The sequence below is a fragment of the Ammodytes marinus genome (assembly GCF_949987685.1).
Source record: "Ammodytes marinus genome assembly, chromosome: 23".
NCBI lineage: Eukaryota > Metazoa > Chordata > Actinopteri > Uranoscopiformes > Ammodytidae > Ammodytes > Ammodytes marinus.
In genome coordinates this window covers 17,017,630-17,035,871 of record NC_137227.1, presented here as the reverse complement: position 1 = coordinate 17,035,871, position 18,242 = coordinate 17,017,630, and the positions used below count along the sequence as shown (strand labels likewise).

At 39.0% G+C, this 18,242-nt stretch overlaps 3 protein-coding genes across 3 annotated transcripts; 2 read left to right on the top strand and 1 right to left on the bottom strand.

The window, feature by feature from the left end:
- The first annotated feature begins 4,372 nt into the window (after positions 1-4,372).
- On the top strand, positions 4,373-5,552 carry LOC307268955 (complement C1q-like protein 4). Its single transcript, XM_080051767.1, has 4 exons — positions 4,373-4,467; positions 4,822-4,842; positions 5,048-5,164; positions 5,248-5,552. Exons 1-4 carry the CDS (start codon positions 4,449-4,451, stop codon positions 5,526-5,528), a joined length of 438 nt encoding a protein of 145 aa, XP_079907893.1. The 5' UTR covers positions 4,373-4,448; the 3' UTR covers positions 5,529-5,552.
- Positions 5,553-8,618: 3,066 nt separating this feature from the next.
- On the top strand, positions 8,619-10,012 carry LOC307269136 (complement C1q-like protein 2). The gene is made up of 3 exons (XM_080051976.1): positions 8,619-8,773; positions 9,354-9,470; positions 9,585-10,012. Exons 1-3 carry the CDS (start codon positions 8,692-8,694, stop codon positions 9,863-9,865), a joined length of 480 nt encoding a protein of 159 aa, XP_079908102.1. The 5' UTR covers positions 8,619-8,691; the 3' UTR covers positions 9,866-10,012.
- A 435-nt stretch (positions 10,013-10,447) lies between these two features.
- On the bottom strand, positions 10,448-17,977 carry LOC307268918 (E3 ubiquitin-protein ligase TRIM39-like). Its single transcript, XM_080051717.1, has 10 exons — positions 17,891-17,977; positions 17,654-17,739; positions 15,807-16,256; positions 15,512-15,652; positions 15,300-15,395; positions 14,980-15,213; positions 14,569-14,716; positions 14,385-14,411; positions 12,111-12,286; positions 10,448-11,539 (listed from the first exon to the last, which is right to left on the bottom strand). Exons 3-10 carry the CDS (start codon positions 16,251-16,253, stop codon positions 11,168-11,170), a joined length of 1,641 nt encoding a protein of 546 aa, XP_079907843.1. The 5' UTR covers positions 16,254-16,256; positions 17,654-17,739; positions 17,891-17,977; the 3' UTR covers positions 10,448-11,167.
- Between the last annotated feature and the right edge of the window lie 265 nt (positions 17,978-18,242).

Here is an 18,242-nt window from a genome sequence, read left to right as displayed (position 1 = left end):
CCAACGCTGTTTTTCCTCTGTCTACAACACTGTACAGGTATGTTATGGTTGCACAGGAAATATGTAATTGTGTTAAGATGTAGGATAACGGTTTAAGAATGAATGTATGACTTCTGACGGCAATATTTCTTTTTTAAATTATATTTTTCTTGTGTTTTTGCATTGGAGAAATAATTCCAAAGAAGATGTTTTTATAATTTCTTTGTATTTTTGCATTTACTGTTTCATATGTAGGAATTTTATTTTAATTAGCCAGATTTGTAATCGTAAATTAAGACTTAATTTGAGATGGCGTGTTCTGAGGACAATTGACTAATGCTGCTTTTCTTTGCTCTAGAAATGAACAGAATTAAAAGTCCTGTGGAAAGAGCAAGTCGCCCGTCTTCAGAGATATACCGAGACACAGGAATCTGGCACCAAGGCCAGGCCGGTTACACTGGCAGTCCAGCCAAAAGAAGGTCCACCACTACAGCAGTTTGTGAGGGGGCCACTGATGCAACTTCAGGTAGGATGCTTCTTTTTCAATTCCATCTATAGCCTCGTTTACCTCGATTATGATAAATGATTTGGAACACCAAACAAGTCCATCAGTGTGCATCAATGCTATATTTGAATAGTTATTATTAATGCATTTGCACGGGTACGAATATTGCCAGGAATGATTGACAGGAGCCTGTGTGTTCTGAACGGAGCTAAATCAAAGTTGTATGCGTCACCATCATCAGATTTACCATTATTGATCTTCATAGTCAGATTAACACATTCCCTCATCACGATGCATTATGGGTAGCAAAGATCTGTAGGAGAGCAGGCTGGTGTTGGGATTCAGGGGCAAGTGGTAAAGTAACTGAAAAACAGGGACAGACAGCCCGGAGACTGCGGCAGGGACTGATGTGTTTTTCAGTTCCACTGCCACCTGCCACTGGCTAGAACCTGATTGCAAGCACCGCTGTGGTTCAATCAAGATCAAGAGTCTCTTACGTTGTTATGGAATCAAAAATATTCTAAATGAAATGGTGTTTGGGGGAAATATACGGTTACAACAGTTTTCTCCCCTGTTGTGTAAGACTGTGGTGACGTCAGCTATTTGGAAGTCTATAAAAGTACATTAAAAAAAACTCAACTATTTGTTCACCTGTGGCTACTATCGTAGTTTACCACCACCGGTATGAGTGTGTGTGAATAAATAGAACCTGAAACCCTGTAAAGTTTGAACAGTTTAATATGTTGCTGAAGACTCACTTTTGTTTCATTGGCCTTTAACTTAAGTTGAGACTTTGACACTCCTAACTTTTTTTTCATGTATCTTACATGTTGTTTTGTATTGAATCTTGTGCAGCACTTTGGTCAACTGATGTTGTTTTTAAATGTGCTATAGAAATCATTTTGACTTTGACTTTGACCTGCATCCTAATCTCTGGTCATACTACTTTATACCTTTGTTCATTATCAGAACTTCCTCTAGTCATGGTTGTTGATTAATCTTTGTACCGGTCCGATTATTGCCAGGAATGATTGACAGCAGGCAAACCGGAGCCTGTGTGTCCTGAACGGAGCTAAATCAAAGTAGTATGCGTCACCATCATCAGATTTACCATTATTCATCTTCATAGTCACATCAACACATTACCTCATCACGATGCATTATGGGGTCTCTATTTCAGTCGCTTCCAAAACAAATGGAAGGTAACAAAGATCTGTAGGAGAGCAGGCTGGTGTTGGGATTCAGGGGCAAGTGGTAAAGTAACTGAAAAACAGGGACAGAGCCTGGAGACTGCGGCAGGGACTGATGTGTTTTTCAGTTCCACTGCCACCTGCCACTGGCTAGACCTTGATTGCAAGCACCGCTGTGGTTCAATCAAGAGTCTCTTACGTTTTTATGGAATAAAAAATATTCAAAATTAAATGGTGTTTGGGGGAAATATACAGTTAAAACAGTTTTCTCCCCTGTTGTGTAAGACTGTGGGGACATCCGCTATTTTGGAGTCTATATATTCGTATGTCTCTAAAAGTACATAAAAGAAATTCAAATCTATGTTCACCTGTCGCTCCTATCGTAGTTTACCACCACCGGTATGACTGTGTGTGAATACAGGTCCTTCTCATATAATTAGCATATTGTGATAACGTTCAATATTTTCTGTAATGTACTGATAAACATTAGACTTTCATATATTTTAGATTCATTACACACAACTGAAGTAGTTCAAGCCTTTTATTGTTTTAATATTGATGATTTTGGCAAAAAAGTAAAGAAAAACCAAAAATCCCTATCTCAAAAAATTAGCATATTTCATCCGACCAATAAAAGAAAAGTGTTTTTAATACAAAAAAGTCAACCTTCAAATAATTATGTTCAGTTATGCACTCAATACTTGGTCGGGAATCCTTTCGCAGAAATGACTGCTTCAATGCGGCGTGGCATGGAGGCAATCAGCCTGTGGCACTGCTGAGGTGTTATGGAGGCCCAGGATGCTTTGATAGCGGCCTTAAGCTCATCCACAGTGTTGGGTCTGGTGTCTCTCAACTTCCTCTTCACAATATCCCACAGATTCTCTATGGGGTTCAGGTCAGCAGAGTTGGCAGGCCAATTGAGCACAGTAATACCATGGTCAGTAAACCATTTACCAGTGGTTTTGGCACTGTGAGCAGGTGCCAGGTCTTGTTGAAAAATTAAATCTTCATCTCCATAAAGCTTTTCAGCAGATGGAAGCATGAAGTGCTCCAAAATCTCCTGATAGCTAGCTGCATTGACCCTGCCTTTGATAAAACACAGTGGACCAACACCAGCAGCTGACATGGCACCCCAGACCATCACTGACTGTGGGTACTTGACACTGGACTTCAGGCATTATGGCATTTCCTTCTCCCAAGTCTTCCTCCAGACTCTGGCACCTTGATTTCCGAATGACATGCAAAATTTGCTTTCATCCGAAAAAAGTACTTTGGACCACAGTCCAGTGCTGCTTCTCTGTAGCCCAGGTCAGGCGCTTCTGCCGCTGTTTCTGGTTCAAAAGTGGCTTGACCTGGGGAATGCGGCACCTGTAGCCCATTTCCTGCACACGCCTGTGCACGGTGGCTCTGGATGTTTCTACTCCAGACTCAGTCCACTGCTTCCGCAGGTCCCCCAAGTTCTGGAATCGGCCCTTCTCCACAATACTCCTCAGGGTCCGGTCACCTCTTCTGGTTGTGCAGGGTTTTCTGCCACACTTTTTCCTTCCCACAGACTTCCCACTGAGGTGCCTTGATACAGCACTCTGGGAACAGCCTATTCGCTCAGAAATTTCTTTCTGTGTCTTACCCTCTTGCTTGAGGGTGTCAATGATGGCCTTCTGGACAGCAGTCAGGCCGGCAGTCTTACCCATGATTGTGGTTTTGAGTAATGAACCAGACTGGGAGTTTTTAAAAGCCTCAGGAATCTTTTGCAGGTGTTTAGAGTTAATTAGTTGATTCAGATGATTAGGTTAAGAGCTCGTTTAGAGTACCTTTTCATGATATGCTAATTTTTTGAGATAGGAATTTGGGGTTTTCATGAGCTGTATGCCAAAATCATCAGTATTAAAACAACAAAAGACCTGAAATATTTCAGTTGGTGTGCAATGAATCTAAAATATATGAAAGTTCAATTATTATCATTACATTATGGAAAATAATCAACTTTATCACAATATGCTAATTGTATGAGAAGGACCTGTAAATAGAACCTGGAACCCTGTAAAGTTTGAACAGTTTAATATGTTGCTGAAGACTCACTTTTGTTGCATTGGCCTTTAACATAAATTGAGACTTTGACACTCCTAACTTTTTCATGTATCTTATATGTTGTTTTGTATTGTATCTTGTACAGCGCTTTGGTCAACTGATGTTGTTTTTAAATGTGCTATAGAAATACATTTTACTTTGACTTTTACCTGCATCCTAATCTCTGGTCATACTACTTCATACCTTTGTTCATTATCAGAACTTCATCTAGTCATGGTTGTTGATTAATCTTTGTATCTATCTACCGTTGCTTCCTCCTCTGTATCTGGTTGGATCCGTTCATTTTCCCCCGATGCCAAAACCATAACAAAAACAATAGTGTAAAAAGCTGCAATTTTCTAAAACAATATAAGAACAGTTCATCATTTAGCATATCATAAACCCTTACTTTTAGAATCACTTGGATCAAATGTCTGTACTCAGTGTTTCAGGTTTGTGTGTTTTTGTTTTGGCCTCGTGATGCCAACTTTTGATGGCCCTCATCAGGAAATAATGGTAAAAACAAAACACCGTAGCAGGAAATAGGGGGAAACCCATAGAAAACATCCAATAAACAACACGTGACAACACATCATCGTTTGAACACTATAAATGTAGCCACAGCGAGCCTACAAATCACAACTTTCGAGACGCAAGACTTGCGACAAACTATCTGCCTTCCATCTCAACCCTTGCCCATCGGAGAAATGGCAAACCAGCAAAGAGGTATGAAACGTTCTCTTTAAAGATCTAGATGAAGATTTATCATCTATCAACTAAAAAATATAATGTTTTTTTTATTGCTGTTGTTGTTACTACTGCCCAACCTGCTGCTAACTTTTCAACATCTAGCCAAATAAATGAAGTTCAATATAACATAAAAATTAAATGTACTAAATTGACTTATTTGTTTTTCTTCATAAATAAAAATACACATTCATTAAAAGGCAACTTTTAGGTTAAATGCTAAGCTGCTCTCAGATAATTAAATAGTGAGAAAAATAAATTCCTAAATACATTTTGATTAAAGTAAGTAGTATTTGATTTTTTGTATGATAATATTCAAATATTTCTGTACAGGTTTCTGCTACACCCCACACGGTACGTGTGTGTTATATGTTTTTATCATTGTGTGTTTTATATTGCCTATAGTGTATTTGAAAAAAAGGTTTGTCTAATACTGGTAGGAGCTGCTACAGTTCAGCCCACATATCCATATCTAATTGCATGGATTGTAATTGAATACACAAGATAAATAGAACAATGCTTTGGCAAAATAACAAGATGGTAATGTTTTATTCCATAGTGGCATTCAGTGCAACGCTAGAACATGGTGGAGCCTATGGACCCTTCAACACTGATAAGACACTGGTTTTCAACAAACTGATTACAAACATTGGTGATGCCTACAGCAATGCTACAGGTAAGTTAAGCATGCAGCCTAAAGGATATACTGTAGCTGTGTATCACAAATCAGATATTTTACTTCCTCTGTTGTTTCCACAGGTATCTTTGTGGCACCTGTTGCAGGCATTTACTACTTTACCTTCTTCTATCACGCTGGAGGAAAGAGTAAATCCAGGCTGATTCTCTGCAAGGACGGCGAATCCATCGTCATGTCTTCTGATCACAGTACATCCACCGACGGCGCTGATAATGGAGGAAATGCAGCAGTCCTGCAGCTGAAGGAAGGCGACCAGGTGTATGTGCACATGGCCAAAGATACTCATGTTTGGGCAGCCGAAACCCAAACATCCTTCAGTGGTTTTCTGATCAGTCCAATGTGAGAATCAATGACTCCAAGAGGATGATCATGAAAACCTGAGAAAAATTATGCATCTACTGTATAATCATTAAAAATTAAATTTGGATTAAAACAGGTCTTTGTTCCTGTCATATTAACGTATCCAATCAGAATATATCATTAAAGCATTCTCAGTACAATGACTCTTGACTGGTTTGTTTACTGTTTAATCATGAAAATGACAATGAACAATTACCTTACCTATAGATAATATAAGATTACTGATTTTAGATGCTGTCAATATAATGTAGATATAATAACTCCATCGACTCTGCTGTTCCAAATGCATGACATCATATTTGTTTGAAATGTATTGAATTTCACAGCATCAACATTTTTGATATAAGGTCCATTATACAATACAGGACTTCACAATGAAATGCAGTTGTCTACACGTCCACACTTCACATACAGAAAATGTTAATATAAGTCATGTTTTGAAACGTAATAGAATAAAATTATAAAAAGGCAATAAACTAAAACAAAGACTAAAAAAAGACAAACTGAAAAAAAGATTTGTATATTTAAATGGTGGGTAAATCACTGCATGCATATTTATACCCAAAACTTGCATAACCAAAGTACATTATGTGCAATATCACTGTAATGTGCAAAGATTTAAGATAAAGATATGAGGCAGTGGTTGTCATGGTTTGTTAGATGCTTCCAGCCACTTGTCCCTGTCTCCAGTCCCTCACTTATTGCATTGCTCCCTTGCCCAGTTCTCAAAAATCCCTAGACCTGTCATCCTCTTGATGTCCACCAGATGTCCCCAGAGAATCTCATTCACCTGCTCACCTGTTCTCACTCCCTTGTCAGCCACTTTTCTCCGCTCTATGATTACATCAGCAAAGTATAGGATTACCTGTGAATACCTTTCAGCAGTCAGTCTGTAAATACAATTTACTTTCTGTCTTTTCTGAAGCGACTTATTTTGTGTTGGGGTCTGATCACTGCTGCTAGGTCAGCTGTGCCTTTTATATTAGTTCACGGACAGGGAATGGACTCAGATTCGTTCTCCTTTTTGTTATATCTGCCTTTTGGCAATCTTGATGTTGTCTTTTGTGTGTTATGTACTTATCCCCCCCTCATTGCAGAGCATTTATAAAAAAAACAACTAAAAAATCGGCAGTCAATTTCACATATATGTTAAAGCACTGGTGAAGTCATCTACGAGCAAACACAAATTAATACAGCTTTCAGAGAATTTTATTCAAAACAGACAGAAGGTCCTATAAACGAGAAAGAGATGAAATCTTTCTTTCAGGACATCTCCCATCTCCCTAGGGCTGCAAACTGACGTTTGTGTCTCTATTTGGAGTTGCCTTTGAAGTATGACACACCTCAACAGTTGTATTATGGTTTGGTTTGGCATGATAAGACCTGCACCTCCCTGACCTACTTTAGGAATAAACTCCCTCGCATTCCCTGTGCTCATCCTTCGCTGATTAACTGTCTATCCCCACCTCGAGCCTCAGCACCATGGGTCAACTAAAAGCAATATTATTGTATTCATAAAAAACATTGATTTGCTGCTCGCACTTCTACTGCTACTATTACTACAGCTGAGGACAGAGTTATTAGAACATTTTTTTTTTTTTTTTAAGTATTTCCTAAGTGCTGTCAAACAGAACAAGGAATTTTCAACACAGTTTTTCCAAACATCCTACTTTTATTTCCATCCTACATGGTTCAATGCTAGCATAAGCCTGTAGAGTTCGTAGTTGGACAACCAAGCCCCATCCACAGCGAATTCTACCAACATCCACAATGCAGTGTTGCCAACTTAGCTATTTTGTCGCTATATTAAGCGACTTTTCAGACCCCTCTGGTGATTTTTTTTTTTAAACAAGCGACAAATCTAGCTTCTTTATCTGGTGTTATTGGTGACTTTTTTGCTAAAGCAAGTATTGCTCTTAACTCTTTTCAATGAGCATCGGCTGCCTCCGTGGGTCCTCCCCCGTCCCAGAGCACTGACAGGCAGCTGGTTCCTCGCTACACACCTCGCGGCTCTAGAGTTCCGTTAGCATCCCTATTAGCAGTTGTAGTACCTCTCTTTTACAATTTATGAGTAGTGCAATTCAAAATGGTATGCAGTGCTTATTGAAACTTTGAGCATGTATGATTAGGCTATTGCTAGACTTAACATTATCACAACAGTTTTTTTATGCGATTGTCACATTCATAACACTAGCACCTCACCTATTCAAATGGTACTGTATAAAAACCCTTTCTCCAAATTTGCAAATGAGGCGATGACGTCATATGCCGACTTATAGCGACTTTTAGGACAGCCAATAGCTACTTTCCTTACTGAGGAGTTGGCAACACTGCCACAGTAGTAGATGACATTGACAGTTGGTTGTCACACCCTAAATTGTGTTGATTGTAGAATTTCCTGAGTATACTGAGGGCTGCAAATTGACACACCTTTTGTGTCTCCATTTGGAAGCGCCTTTAAAGTATGACACAACTCAACATTTGTATTGTGGTTTGGTTTGGCATGATAAGAATCGTATTCTTGCGCCTACCTGACCTACTTTAGGAGTAAACTCCCTTGCAATACCTGCGCTCATCCTTCGCTGATTAACTGTCTATCCCCACCTCGAGCCTCAGCACCGTGGGTCAACTAAAAGCAATATTATTGTATTTATAAAAAACATTGATTTGCTGTTCGCACTTCAACTTATACTATTACTACAGTTGAGGACAGAATTATTAGCCCCCCTAAGAACATTTAATTTTTTTTAAGTATTTCCTAAGTGTTGTCAAACAGAACAAGGAATTTTCAACACAGCTTTTCCAAACATCCTACTTTTATTTCCATCCTACATGGTTCAATGCTAGCATAAGCCTGTAGAGTTCGTAGTTGGACAACCAAGCCCCATCCACAGCAAATTCTACCAGCATCCACATCCACGCACAGTAGTAGATGACATTGACAGTTGGTTGTCACACCCTAAATTGTGTAGATTGTATAATTTCCTGAGTATACTGAGGGCTAAAAAAAAATTTCAGGCGTTGGCTTTTATGTTGCTCAATACCTGGTGAACCCTGTGCCATTCAATAAACAACACGTGACAACACATCATCGTTCGAACAATATAAATGTAGCCAAAGCGAGCCTACAAATCACAACTTTGAAGATGGACATTTATTACAAAGATGAAAGCTGTTGCCAGGAATCTCCACCTGTGCACACCGGAGAAATGGCAAAACAGCAAAAAGGTATGAAACTTCCTCTTTAAAGATATTGATGAAGATTTGTAATCTACAAAAATATATTGGTATTTTTCTATTATTGCTGTTGTTACTACTGCCCAACCTGCTGCTACCTAAATAATAGCCAAATAAATGAGTAAATGTAGTTGAATATAAGATTAAATACTCAAGTACTTAATTTATTTAATTAAATAAAAATTCAAATTTATCAGAAGGCAACTTTTAGGTTAAGTTGCTGAGCTGGTCTCAGTTAATGAATGAATGGGAAATAATAAATTCCTAAATACATTTTGATTAAGAGCAAAAGTAACAGTCTCAAACAGATTTATTTGATTGTTTTGTTTGAGTAAGTTTTGTGTAAGTAAGGACAGCTTTCTGCTACACTCACATATACCTTTTATCTCTTATCAATGTGTTTTTATATTGCTTATGTGTGGGAAAAAAATGGATTGTCTAATACTGGCAGGAGCTGCTACAGTTCAGCCCGTATATCCAACCTTTGATTGCATGAGTTTTAATTGAATACACAAGATAAATAGAACAATGCTTTGGCAAAATTACAAGATGGTAATGTTTTGTTCTACAGTGGCATTCAGTGCAGTGGCAGAACATGGTGGAGCCTATGGACCCTTCAACACTGATAAGACACTGGTGTTCAACAAAGTGATTACAAACATTGGTGATGCCTATAGCAATGCTACAGGTAAGTTAAGCATGCAGCCTAATGAATATACTGTAGCTGTGTATCACAAATCAGATCACTCATTTAACTTCTGTTTCCTTTAGAAATATTGTACTTGCTCTGTTGTTTCCACAGGTATCTTTGCAGCACCTGTTGCAGGCATTTACTACTTTACCTTCTCCTATCACGCTGGAGGAGATCATTGGTCCAGGCTGACACTCTGCAAGGACGGCGAATCCATCGTCAGTTCGTCTGATCACGAAGCATCCGGCGACAGCGCTGATAATGGAGGAAATGCAGCAGTCCTGCAGCTGAAGGAAGGCGACCAGGTGTATGTGATCCTGGGCAACGATACTCATGTTTGGGCAGGAGATGCCCAAACATCCTTCACTGGTTTTCTGATCAGTCCAATGTGAGAATCAATGACTCCAGGAGGATGATCATTAAAAACCTGAGAAAAATTATGCATCTACTGTGTAATCATTAAAAATTAAATTTGGATTTAAACAGGTATTTGCTCCTGTCATATTAATGTATCCAATCAGAATATATCATTAAAGCATTCTCAGTACAATGACTCTTGACTTTTATTTCTGTTAAATTGTGAAAAGGACATTACGGACACTACATGAGTTTTTTCTTTCCCATGTTCATGAGCTGCACAATCACCTTCCCTTAAGATACAATTGAAATTTTAGATTTCTGATTTTAGATGCAGTCCATAAACTCTACATATAATTAATCAATGAAAATATAATGTTCCAATAAAAAAAATCTAAATTCAGATAAAAAGAAAGTTCAACTGCACTAACAATTACTTGGTAATATTAATTTATGTCTGGTGCAGCAGGACATAGTTCACAAATCAGAAGATCAAAAGAGACTTAGTTATTGTTATTTTCTTACCATACATAATCCTTCCTGCTATACCCTCCTTGCATGGTTAGGAATATGGCCTTTAAACTTGGAAGGATGATGCAAAACAGAAAATGTTTCAAATAATCCTTTATTAAAAAACAAATCACTTTAGAAACACTGATTGAAACCTGCTAGTTAAGGCAATGTTCTCGTATTTTTAATAGATTGATAACCATTACTGATAATCAAGGGTTAAAGTAGATTAAGCCCATCTCAATGTCAATCAGAACCCTCTGCAGGCCTGTCTAAAACTCAGTTAATAATCTGAAATGCAGATGATGCACACGGTGCAATTCTAGTGTTAGCCTGTAGAGTTCGTAGTAGGACAACACATCCATAAACATGTCAGGTATAATTCTGTTTGATTCCTTATAAAGTTTGATACTTCATTTAAGTTTGGCATTTAGTACGAAGACGTACATGATGACACGTAAGATTACAGAAAAGGACACATTCGATTACAAAAAAGAAATGTACATATTTTCTTTTTTAAATTTTATTTTTAATTGAGATGATTTTGGTTTCATTTAAGATCAGTCCAGTACATACCAATATAAAACAAAACTGTTACCATAAAGGAATTGCGCATTTAGTTAATTTTGTTTAAAATCTTTAGTGATTTCTCATGGGCCAATGTTGGTTATTAGATTGTAATGGATCATCTTAAACAGCAGTCCAGTATTTGTTTCTATGACTGCATGTTTTGTGCATGAAAAAAAAATCCTTTCAGTTTACAGTAGTTTACAATTTGCATCGGAATTCACTTATAGTCAATTCTGCAACTCTAGTCATCCTCAATTCTACGTCTCGGGATTAACGGACGTAATAACCAGTGCGGCCGTATTCTTGCCTTCATCACTAACACCCGGGCTGAAGAAGGGGAAGATCCTCTCTGAGAACAAACACCCAGTGAAGGTGTACATGTGTGACCTGGTCTCTGCATCGAAGAATGACACGGTCCCCTCCTCGTAATCCATAAACACTCCGACAATCTGTGGCTTCTCCTTGAGGGGAAGAAGGACAGAGGGGGAGTCCAAAGCGCGATACTCGTCTCCGTTCCTCAGCCGCACCGTCCAATAGCCATTCTCCGGCTTGGAGGTGATCATCCCTTTCCTGTTGACAGACTCTTTGACCACACCCAGGTCCCAGAAGGTCTTTGTCCCCACTGCAACCTGATTGACAAGGCAAGACGATTTAAGAAAATGAAGCAAGTAACCTTTAAAGGGACAGTGTGTACTATTGGAGTGTTTGGTGGCATCTAGTGGTGTGATTTTAGATTCCAACACACCCTCACATTTAAATTTACAGAAGCTACGGTGCCTTCAAAGGACTAAAAGCTACTCACTAAAGATGGCATCTTCCATCACTGCCTGAAGTCTTTCCACAATATCAAGCGATGAGTTGAAAATAAGATGCATCTTATCTTCTCCCACTATTTATTAACGTCCACTTTTTATTAAAAAGGCGCAAGGCCGTCAAGTTTTTCATTCTGTGCTACTGCAGTAACAAAGCGATGCAACATGTTAGGGTACCCCGCTCATGTTGATTTAAAATGCTCATGAGGTAATTAAATATTTTAAATTTTATTCAAACAATTATACACTTCTAAATTATGAATAAAACATTCCCTGTCTACCAAGTCTGTTCTGAAAAAAGGCCAATAAATTACTAAACATAGTAATCACTTGATTCTGAACACTATTCTCGTTTTTTAAACTTCAGTTAATCAAACAACATGCCAACCTGGAAGTAGAACCTCCCAGACAGGAAGCCTTTCTTGCCCACAACGCAGATGACTGGGTCGAAGCGCTGGGGGTTGTCAGGCACAATGTGCAGCAGCTCGCCGCGGCCCGCCTGCTTTCCGTCAGCTGACAGGACAAGGTTCGGATGGGCCGTGTCTGGGTCTAAAACCACGTCAACTAGGGAGATGAGATGAAGAAGTTGAATTAATACAAGATCTATAAGAAATACCAACACATCTATGTCCACTTGGGATAGAAGATAATCTTAACTCTCTCCTAGTATCTGTAATTTGACTTAATAAAGAGTTAAGCTTCATATATTTATTATTTTACAGGATACATTTATAGGTACTGTACAGGTCCTTCTCATATAATTAGCATATTGTGATAAAGTTGATTATTTTCCATAATGTAATGATAATAATTGAACTTTCATATATTTTAGATTCATTGCACACCAACTGAAATATTTCAGGTCTTTTTTTGTTTTAATACTGATGATTTTGGCATACAGTTCATGAAAACCCCAAATTCCTATCTCAAAAAATTAGCATATTTCATCCGACCAATAAAAGAAAAGTGTTTTTAATACAAAAAAGTCAACCTTCAAATAATTATGTTCAGTTATGCACTCAATACTTGGTCGGGAATCCTTTCGCAGAAATGACTGCTTCAATGCGGCATGGCATGGAGGCAATCAGCCTGTGGCACTGCTGAGGTGTTATGGAGGCCCAGGATGCTTCGATAGCGGCCTTAAGCTCATCCACAGTGTTGGGTCTGGTGTCTCTCAACTTCCTCTTCACAATATCCCACAGATTCTCTATGGGGTTCAGGTCAGGAGAGTTGGCAGGCCAATTGAGCACAGTAATACCATGGTCAGTAAACCATTTACCAGTGGTTTTGGCACTGTGAGCAGGTGCCAGGTCTTGTTGAAAAATGAAATCTTCATCTCCATAAAGCTTTTCAGCAGATGGAAGCATGAAGTGCTCCAAAATCTCCTGATAGCTAGCTGCATTGACCCTGCCTTTGATAAAACACAGTGGACCAACACCAGCAGCTGACATGGCACCCCAGACCATCACTGACTGTGGGTACTTGACACTGGACTTCAGGCATTTTGGCATTTCCTTCTCCCCAGTCTTCCTCCAGACCCTGGCACCTTGATTTCCGAATGACATTCAAAATTTGCTTTCATCCGAAAAAAGTACTTTGGACCACTGAGCAACAGTCCAGTGCTGCTTCTCTGTAGCCCAGGTCAGGCGCTTCTGCCGCTGTTTCTGGTTCAAAAGTGGCTTGACCTGGGGAATGTGGCACCTGTAGCCCATTTCCTGCACACGCCTGTGCACGGTGGCTCTGGATGTTTCTACTCCAGACTCAGTCCACTGCTTCCGCAGGTCCCCCAAGGTCTGGAATCGGCCCTTCTCCACAATCCTCCTCAGGGTCCGGTCACCTCTTCTGGTTGTGCAGCGTTTTCTGCCACACTTTTTCCTTCCCACAGACTTCCCACTGAGGTGCCTTGATACAGCACTCTGGGAACAGCCTATTCGCTCAGAAATTTCTTTCTGTGTCTTACCCTCTTGCTTGAGGGTGTCAATGATGGCCTCCAGGACAGCAGTCAGGTCGGCAGTCTTACCCATGATTGCGGTTTTGAGTAATGAACCAGGCTGGGAGTTTTTAAAAGCCTCAGGAATCTTTTGCAGGTGTTTAGAGTTAATTAGTTGATTCAGATGATTAGGTTAAGAGCTCGTTTAGAGTACCTTTTCATGATATGCTAATTTTTTGAGATAGGAATTTGGGGTTTTCATGAGCTGTATGCCAAAATCATCAGTATTAAAACAACAAAAGACCTGAAATATTTCAGTTGGTGTGCAATGAATCTAAAATATATGAAAGTTCAATTATTATCATTACATTATGGAAAATAATCAACTTTATCACAATATGCTAATTATATGAGAAGGACCTGTATATGTACTATAACTACTGTTAGATGTATTCATGAAGGACAATGAGACAGACTGCTTCTGTAAAGAATTATCAAACATAAATAAATTAGTGGATTTAAAGCCATTCTGTGTAGGCACTATATACAGTGTGATTATAGCATGTTTCGTATTATTCTAGTACCATACGTTTTTGTAGAAAAATTCAACCTACTGTGTTTACCTTCCAACAAGGTGGCACCAAATATAACATTTCAAATCCAACAATATCATTTTAACTATGTAGCAATACATCATTTGACACACGATTATCATGATGAATGAGGCCTTACCTGCATATTTATGCATCCTCTTCATCTCTGTGATTAAAACAAACACAAACAGAACTTGACGACTTGAAGATTGAACTAAAATATGTTAGAAGCAAGTTTGACTTCAATGTTTGATGATTAGTTCCCTACAGTACAAAACCATAGCACATGCAATTCATTCCAGTCTATTCACAGTTCGCCTTACCTTCCTCCTTAAGGCCATTCAGTTCATTTGTCAGGGTGTCGTCCAGCTTGGACAGCGCTCTCCTCACCGTCCCCACACACAGTTCAGGGTGGATGCCGATCTCCGCCCACTCTTTGGTCGGGGGAGGGGACGTTAGAGAGGGCCACCTCTACCACAGGGAAAGATATTTGATTGTTACTTAAAATGTTTGAGTAGTGCATTGATGAGAGAAGAGCTACCTTGAGTGTCAACATCCTTTGAAAGCAGAGTTCGACTGATATAAGATTCTTAAAACAATTTAAAGAATATTTTTATACCAGAAAGGTGAAAGGATATATTTTCTGGCTTATTTTAATAGGAAAAGGTACAAATATTCAGTGTTTCCTCCAAAAATGTGATCTTTATAGTGGTGAAAAAGGTGTTGATTATAACCTGTAAGAGATGCAGGTGGTCTTCAGTGTTCCTCAGTTCCTCCAGCTCAGAGTTTCTCCTCTGTAGTTCTATAACTTCCTGTTGTAGCTGATCGATTAGCTCCTCGGCCCTCCTTTCTTCTGCCTCTTGCTTTTCCTTGATCTCTGCGTTGACTTCATGTCGTCTCTCCTCGACGGAGCGAACCAGAGACGTGAGGAGACGGTCACTCTCCTTCATCTCCCTGTCTACGCTCATCTGGACAGAGATAAAATATTTTTTCCAGTCTCAAAATTTGTTCCTTGTGTACTTCTGTACTCTCAATCTGTTTTTATTTATCTCACCTTGCTGAGCTTCATACAGTTTTTGATCTCCTCAACCTTCTTCAGTCGTTCCTCGATCCTCTGCTGAAAATCTGCCTCAGTCTTTACCATTTGGACCTAAAAATGCAAAAAAAATCATTGAAAGACTGTAAGCAAAGGACTTACATGCAGAACGGATTTCATTGATTGTCATGTGTTTAATACTGTTATAACACTGGAAATACTCTACGTACCTTTCGCTCCCCACTCTCGTCCTCTATCCTCACAGCCCGGTGATCTTTGTGCTTGGTCTCGGTGCAGAACTGACACACACACTTCTGTTCGTCCCTGCAGAACATCTCCAGCAGTCTGTTGTGCTTCTTACACAACCTGTCCTGAGTTTGAATTTGAGTTTGAGTTTATTGAATTCATGCTCATAGTAAAACAACTGAATAAATAGCAGAATTTAGTTTTGAAAAATAGAAAGCCATAAACATCCAAAGATCAAAACAATTGTACACATGCACCTATACATTTATACACACATACCTGAAGGTTATTCACCGGCTCTATCAGCTGGTGGAGCTTTAAGGTGGCGACACTCTGATGAGGTTCCAGGTGGCTGTCACAGTATGAGGTCAGACACACCAGGCAGGACTTCAGGGCCTTAACCTGTAGGGACGTGGTAGCACACACATCACACACCACCTCTCCCGGTTTGGCTGCAGAGAGCGGTGAAGCCGACGAGCAGACTATAATATTTCTAAACGTGTCCGCCAGCTCTTTGAAGGCAGTGTTGATGTTTATTTCAGGCTGGGGGTTGAATAGTTTGTTACAAGTGGGGCAATGGCAGTCCTCACTGCTGCCCCACACACTCTGGAGGCAGGCCTGGCAGAAGTTGTGTCCGCAAGGGGTGGTGACCGGGTCGCTGAATACCTGCTGACAGATGGTGCACTGGAACTGTTTTTCTGGTAACATGTTCCCAGAGGAAGCCATTGTCTGCAGAAGATAGAGAGAGAGAGAGAGAAAAGGAAGTTAGTTGATCAGTTGATAAGGAAGATAGAGGAAGTGTATGAAAACATTTGCATCAACAGAACAAACACAAAAGTGAACTGGACTTCCAGAATCAGAAGTGGTTTTATTGCCTGGTATATTCTCACAAAACAGGAATTTGTTCTTGTCTGTTCATTGTTTAATAAGTAATATTTACCAGTCGAAATCCAACAATAATTGACCACACATGCCATTTTTTGTTGGTTTGTTTACTATCTAGTGCAGTGTGTAAATATGCGCAACAATGCACATCTTGAATTTCATGCCCTGTACCAACCTGCATTGTTTGGTATGCTTAGTGTAATAATCATTGTGTTCTTACCTAAACACTAGGTACACCCACATTTCTAACAGATAATAATGACATTAATAGACCAACACCAAATAACAGTTGTTGGAGAAAACTACTCAAATGATTAAGGTTAGAAATCATAAATTTCTGCTTGAAAAAATATATATTAACAATTTGTAAATAGATTGCTAAATTTGCATGTAGACCTTCTATAGTTACTAATAGCTAATTAAGAAACTAATCAGGTTGCATGAATAGTAGGCCTAATACATAAACATTGGACATTTAGTCTGATTTCATTAGCATTATAAGCACACTTAAAATTTTACATTTTCCTCCAGGTTTACATAATTCAATGTCAAATGTTTATCTGAACCGGTCATAAATGATACATCTAACACAATTTGTTTGTAAGCTACATCACAGCTATGCCTGAAAGTTAGTGGGCATGATTACGTTGTTACAATGTATATAAATTAATATAAATTATAAACTATAGACAAAATAGTTTATTTTGTGATAAATCTTAATTTAGCCTGCAGACTCTTAATTTGACATCTTGATACATAGGCTTATTTGTTTTCTCAACATGAAGCTACAGCCAGCAGCTGATTAGCTTAGCTTAGCATCAATACTGGAAGCAGTAGGTTAACAGCTAGCCTGCCTTTGAATTAAAGTGAGAAAAATCCATGTACCAGAGCCTCTGAAATATGGTTTATACAATCATAACAACTTAACTACTGAAAAGAGAAAAACAAGGCAAGTTTTCCAGCACAGACTTTAGGCCGTTTATAAAGGAGCCTTAAGAAAAATAGCTCTAAAATAATTTAAACCACACTCTATGTTAAAAACTTAAAGCGTACATTACAGCCAAGAATATTCCTATCAGTCTAGTATTATACATTTGCAGTGCAGACTGAACTGCTTACTAAAAAAGTGATTCTTCCCCTCAATCCATGTCTTAGATATTCAAAAAGATTAACATAACAGTCTCATTCAAGACACAATCACTCATATTTTTAAGCTCTTACTTCATATCGTTCTTACTTACAGCTACTTTTCTTAGATGAAGTCGTTCAGTCACACTACTGTCCTCAGAGACGGCAGGGCAGGTGTATGGATACTTTACAGGGCAAGCTGTGAAACAGGAAAAAGTCTAACGTCAACACAGTTATTCATCAGCCCAGCCCTCCCTCTCCTGAGCACCATTACTGGTTTCCCTGTCTGACTGATCCAACCACCTGATCTTTAAATAGCAGCATTCACGGCTAAACCTACAATTACTTACTGTATTGGTAGTATTTTGCTCACAAGTTGTGTCAGTGATTTTGTCTGAATGTGTGGGTGCATAGGAATAAATCATAGGAATACATAATAGTAGCTCTCCCACAAGAAGGAGTTTGTTTGTTTCATGGGTGTGGTGTTTGAGTCCAATGGTTAACATTTTCCACCTGCTATGACACTCCTTGTAAACTGTAGTCACCACCCTGACCTGAAAAATGCTGCAGCTCTACATTGCATTCTTATGCCATGTTTATTGCGTTTTTTATGGTGTTAGCAACTGGTCAACTACTTCCTCACTTACGCTTGAAAAATGGCAGCAAAGAAGAACAAAAAGGTTGTTCTTTGCTGTGGCTCAA